The following is a 6488-nucleotide window of genomic DNA, read 5'->3' on the forward strand; positions in this document are numbered from 1 at the left end:
TAATACACATGTATTTACAGTTCAATAGACCATCAGCACATTGATTCATCACAAAAAGAGATGAGTGTGTAGGAAGAGGGAAGTCATGGATCATGTCCTTGGTAAAACTTGGACAGGAAGTCATTGGTTCGAACGGCCTCCGTCTCCTGAAAGTAACGCATCACATGTGTTTTCTGTTTCCAGATGTTGATGGTTTCCTGAAGCTCCATTTTACCCTGAAGAGGGGTAAAACAGACGGTCAGACAGGGAGCAAAACAGTTATACCTCAACATCCTGTTGTCAGTGTAGTGTTTGAGAAAAGCATAAATTATTCCACAGAATCCAAAGTTGTGCTACAAATCGATTTACCTGGACACTTTTAGTACAACTGTGAATTTTTAGAAAGAACTGGGTATACACAGCACAGGTTGGCTTTTCTGGTCCCTGGACACCATCTTCTTTGTGAAGAAAACACAACGGCAACTCTTTCTAAAGCTTAAAGGCTAAGCAGCAGCTCTATGAAAGTGTCAAACAAATAAATACAGTGGAGTTTGAGTTCCTAACTTGTGTTTATTGAGAGTCAGAAAACATGTTATTTCTTACTAATTGAAGGAATAAGGTTTAAAAGACCGTTGGTCCCCCCCCCCAATGGTGTTCGGAAACTCTAATAGGCGTCTTGCCTGTGACGTAGATGGTGGACAACAACTCTAGAAGCTGCACTTAATTTAATGCAAAATGAGGAAAAGGTGTGTTGTTTTTGGCTGCAATCATTCAATGTACAGTGGGACATCTGTGAACAAATGGCCCAAAGATCCCAAAATATCCAGAAAATTGACTAAATTTGTCCACTTTAAACGGGCACTTTGGAAAGGACCATCCGCTCACTCCGTTATCTGTAGCTCATTTCACTGGCGCTTTTCCAACAATATGGGCATGTAAGGACACCAACGAAAGGTGTTCAAGAGCCTCTGTAACATGGAGGTAAACAGGGTAAGGACACTCACTTCGCCTGTTTTAGTTGGTGTTAGTTAACGTTAGCTTGACTCGCTAAACTCGGTGTCTCAGATTATACTCGGCTACGTAGCTGCATTACGGAGGTTTATAGTGTCGGATGAATTCGAGTTCGACTTCGATCACATTTACAAGAATAACGGTACCTCTAAATTTGAGTTTAGCTTATTGCTAGGCTATTGTCATGAATAATGTTGGTTATTTAGCTAGATACTGTCATAACAGTCAGTCATAACGGTGTTTTACCGCGGCGTTGTTCAGCTGTTGTCCACCAGTGACGTCACGGTTGCGTTCAAGAATTTCCGTATCGAGCTCGGGTTTTTCCGTCAATTTAATAAAATTGTCAGTTTTAAAGCAAATTAAGCTGCTATTTTCATTTTAATTCATACTTATATCTGTCAGTAACTACAATAATGTGAAATATTCATGCCTTTAAAACCCAGTCTAATACACTCCCATCTGTTATTTTCACCAAGTTAAATCTTACCCAGTGTGAATCCACCATAAACATTATTGAAGTCCATTGGTAAAATTAAATTACCCCAGCCCCCCACGTAAAACTAACCCTGTCGGAATAGGGCTTAGGATTAGAGTGGCTTGGCATGCACACACCCATCCTACAGTTCAGCCGAACCATCCAGACCTGCAGCACTATTGTCAGATACAGAAACTGCTCTGCCTCAGACAGGTAAGCACTGCAGAAGGTAGTAAAACTGTTCAGCATATCACTGCATCACTGAGCCAAGTTTTTCTGAAAGGAAGGCGTTCAACATCAAGAAGAACCCCCACCAGAAACTGGTGATACAGAACACATATGCTAAACTCTTTTAAACTCAGTCAACAAGAATAATTGATTAACACAGGTGTGTGACTGTGCATGAGTATCTTGAATAAATCACACTAGAATAGAACAAACAATAACTAATAACAGACCTAACTAATATCTATAAGACAACACTTTATTGAAACTGCAGGTTTATGAAGCAGAAAGAAACCAAATTCACTGAAAAAGTGTTGCCACAGCTCGAGGAAGACCTGTAGAGACTTCAACAAAGAGGAACGAACTCCCCTTTTTGATGATGGAATGATGGAAGAGTACATGCCCACAAAGGATTTGCCAATACATATCCTCCTCTGATTAATTTACAATGACATTATTAAAGCACAAAGTCATATTCAGCAGGAACTGTATTCAGAACCTTGAATTTTTCCATCGGTAAGTGATATGCAGTTCAATATTCTGCTGCAGGTGCTGGGCTGACTGAGCTGAGCAGCAGCACCTTCTGCCTGCCACACAACGTAAAACTACTTGGTTTGTGATACAATCACCCTATGATAGGTTTATCTGAACATAACGTCCACATAATTTGGGGGTGTCTGTATACATCACTTACCATGCCCTCCAGATGCAGCTGACCTATTGAAAGGCTGTAGTTTTAAGTGTATTCACTCAAGGTTTGAGAGTAATTTCTTACCTTTATGACCAGCATGTCGATGACGCGGGGATCAGTGAGGTGTTTGTTTTTGTTGAACATCTCTCTGACCTTCTCTCTTCCCTGCTTCACTGTAATGTCCAGCTGGAACAAGGTCACTAAAATAAGCACAAACACACCAGTTATATACACAGAAAGGGCGAGAGCTGTTCTCCTGTAACACAAAGGAAGAATGCGAATTGGAAAACCCTTTGATTCAGGGTTTAATTCAGCAGCAAGACTTATACATAGGGAAAAAAATACATAGGGAGTTAATAAACAGTCTGAGATGGGCATGATAAATACACTTCCATATGTCAAGTCTAAATTCAGTTTCAGCCACTTTTCTATCCACACCAACAGTCCTCAGCTTTTCCAAATGAGTCCCTTATTAAGTAGAGAATTAATAGACATGCAAATCATTAATTCATTTATTCATTGTCTGTAAGCGCTTATCCAGTTCAGGGTCGTGGTGGGTCCAGAGCCTACCTGGAATCATTGGGCACAAGGCGGGAATACACCCTGGAGGGGGCCTTCACAGAACAACACACACACATTCACTCACACCTACGGACACTTTTAAGTCACCAATCCACCTACCAACGTGTGTTTACATCTGCTAATTTGGGGTGGCACGGTTGTGCAGCAGTTAGTGTTGCCGTCACATAGCTCCAGGGACCTGGAGGTTGTTGATTCAAGTCGCACTCCAAGCGACTGTCAGTGAGAAGTGTGGTGTGTTCTCCCTGTGTCTGCGTGGGTTTCCTCCGGGTGACTGTCTGTGAGGAGTGTGGTGTGTTCTCTGTGTCTGCGTGGGTTTCCTCCGGGCGACTGTCTGTGAGGAGTGTGGTGTGTTCTCCCTGTGTCTGCGTGGGTTTCCTCCGGGTTCTCCGGTTTCCTCCCATGGGCCAAAAAAACCATATTGATAGGTGGATTGGCGATTTAAAAAAGTGAATGTGTGAGTGTGTGTCACCCTGTTAAGGACTTGCGCCCCCTCCAGGGTGTGTTCCTGTCTTGCGCCTAATGATTCCGGGTAGGCTCCAGACCCACTGTGACCCTGAACTGGATAAAGGTGGTTACAGATAATGAATCTGCTAATTTGAATACCAAGCATAATAGAGCATTGTGGTAAATATAATGGAGTTAGAGAAAAGCCAGATATAGGCCCAGTCTTAAATTATACTTTACTAATTAGCCATTTTATCAAATATACTTAATACACAGGCAATAAGGAATGTTGACTATCTATGTATCTATTAATGGAAAATGACCTCCACTGAATAGGTGTAAATTAATATAAAGGGATAACTAAGCATTGCTGTGTTTTGTGTGTGATGCACAGACTGGATCATACAGTTTTACTGGAGTTTTGTGTCACTGTGTCACTACTGGACCGGTAGTACTCCACCAAATAAAAATATCCAACCAACAGCACCTTGTACTTTATTTTACGAACGGTCGTAGTTCTATAACTACAAACTGTAGCTCAACTATTTCTCTGCATACTTCCTTATCCCCATTTCACCCTGTTTCTTAAAAGCCAGGACCACCACAGAGCAGTGACTCTGACGTGAGGGTGGTGTTTAGTGTGTGTCGTGCTGGTAAAAGTGGATCAGACACAGCAATGCTTCCTGAGCATTTTTAAACAGTTTCCACTCTCAGACACAAATAACTCACTCAGTGGTCCACCTTGTGGATGTAATGTCAGTGACAACAGCTCATTTGCGCAGCAACACTTTTAACGCTGTTTATTTCCAAAGAAACATACTGAAGGAAAGCGAATGGCTGGTTTTGGTACAGAAACCTAAACAAAATTCGTAAGTGGAGCACAGTGGGAAAATACCAGGAAATGTAGGATATGGGCCCTTTAATGAAGGGTCACCAGCACTGAGAAACATCTGTTTAAGAGCTTTTCCGTTGTGTTGGTGAACAGTAATTTGCATCAAAATCATACATATGATGATGTTAGTGTAACTATGAGATGTTAGAGTTGTTCAGACTAGTGTTATTCTGCTGTGTTTATCAGAGCCGAGGGCTCTGTGCTCAGTGTCCTGCTCTTTCTGACCTTGACTGTGTGTGTTTATCTACGCTGTGTGAGTGTTAAGCTGGGTTCAGTACCTGTGTTGGGCACCTCTCTGTACCAGGCGCGGTAAAGCTCCCTCACTCGCCGCTTGGCCTCGTCCACATCTCGGCTAAAAATGGGTTTGACCGCCTTAGCGGCCCCGCGCGCCACAGACGACGCCATTGACCGCTTTGAAGAGCGACTCGCTAACGAATCGGCTCTTTTGAACCGGTTCAATAGAATCAACAGAATCAAAATATTTCCAGCACATTTACAATATTTATATTCGCGTTATATGTAAAATAATTCTACTAGGCTAATAATAAAACTTGGTCGAACGGTATACAATAGTTAAATTGTACGATGCTCGTTCGTTTATTAGCCTTGCTAACATTTTCTCTTTGTAGAATCTAGCTTGCATTTTCTCTTACACATTTGTGTTGTGTGCATTACACTGTGAATCGATTAGTTAATGGAAATAGACACTTCAATCTGTATGATTATGTTATGTACAACCTAAAAGAATAGAAGTGAATTTGTGAAAAAACGATTAATTAACTTTCGGCTCAACAAAAGAATCGATTTAAAAGAATCGATACTTAATCCGATTGATGTCGCAAACTGCCCTTTTTAACGCTAGCCCTGCCGCCGCCTGTAGGACTGGAGGGAAAACTGCTGCTGAGCTCAAATACTCATTAAAACCTCCGTGGTCTTTGATTAAGCCCATTAAATCTCATCCGTTTATCAGATGTATAAATGTAATAGTTACTTTCATAAATATAAAATGCCTTAATGTATGGAAGCAAATCTGTCTCATCAGACTTTGAAATATTACCACCTTTGAATTTGTAGCACTGAATTTTTCTGCACTGAAATTATGCATCTGAATATAATCGCTCTTGAATAGAACACGTGAATTTTCAAGAACACGTTTTCACTATTATTCAAGGTTAATAAATTCAGATAAAAAAATTCAAGCTCAAAAAAATTCAAACAATATATTTCGAAGTTGCTGTAATTCGGTAGACCAAATTCAGACAACAAAATACGAGTTACAAAAAATTCAGATACACATCCGGGACACCAAGGATGAGCAATCGATTCATTTGGATTTTCTCTTTCACCTTAAATGGTGCAGTAGTTGCATTCTGTCGCCGCTAGATGGCGAAATACGAACACAACTTCCACACCGTGGAAAAACTACACATTTAGCTTCTTTCCGCGGATATTATCTCTTTATTTTCAAAGTGTCTCAAAAATCTGAAAGGCTCACTAAAGACACAATATAACTGACTATTGATGTCCTGAAGATGAAGAGATTTTACTGTGGAGTAAATGTCCTATGTTATTTTTATTTTTTATTTGTCAGATTATCAAGAATCTGAAATTGATTTTTCAGAAGGTGTAGTACAAATATAATATCCCAACGTGCAGTTTAATTCATAAAGTTGTGTTTGTTTAAACACTTAATGTCGATGTGTATATTAACAATGTCTGGTTATCTGCCCTCTAGCGGCGACAGAATGTAACTACTGCACTTAAGGTGAAAGAGAAAATCCAAATGAATCGATTGCTCATCCTTGGTGTCCCGGATGTGACTCTGAATATTTTGTAACTCGTATTTTGGGATCTGAAATTGGTCTACCGAATTACAGCAACTTCGAAATATATTGTTTGAATTTTTTTTTAGCTTTAATTTTTTATCTTAAGTTATTATTATTATTAATACCTACTTAAACAGTTTACAAATTACAACTTCAGCCAAAACTCTGTCCAGAAGCACTGCTGGTAACAACTTTTTCAGTTTTCACCAAATCCCTCAGCACTTTCATGTAAATTTCTTCTCCTCTCAGCACTGGCTCTTTTCAAACCTAGGTCCAAAAGAATGAGCTCAGGATTAATGCATGTGCAGATGTTTAAAGCCTCTGTATATAAACACACACCAGGCAACTAAAAATGCAACCTGC

The 6488-nt window shown here is 40.2% G+C and overlaps 1 protein-coding gene across 1 annotated transcript; it reads right to left on the minus strand.

Annotated features, from left to right (window-relative positions):
* Positions 1-4744, minus strand: ndufa6 (NADH:ubiquinone oxidoreductase subunit A6). The gene is made up of 3 exons (XM_066675649.1): positions 4578-4744; positions 2466-2581; positions 1-215 (listed from the first exon to the last, which is right to left on the minus strand). Exons 1-3 carry the CDS (start codon positions 4702-4704, stop codon positions 84-86), a joined length of 375 nt encoding a protein of 124 aa, XP_066531746.1. The 5' UTR covers positions 4705-4744; the 3' UTR covers positions 1-83.
* Positions 4745-6488: the final 1744 nt, after the last annotated feature.

The sequence above is a fragment of the Hoplias malabaricus genome, chromosome 6, assembly GCF_029633855.1.
Source record: "Hoplias malabaricus isolate fHopMal1 chromosome 6, fHopMal1.hap1, whole genome shotgun sequence".
Classification (NCBI taxonomy): domain Eukaryota; kingdom Metazoa; phylum Chordata; class Actinopteri; order Characiformes; family Erythrinidae; genus Hoplias; species Hoplias malabaricus.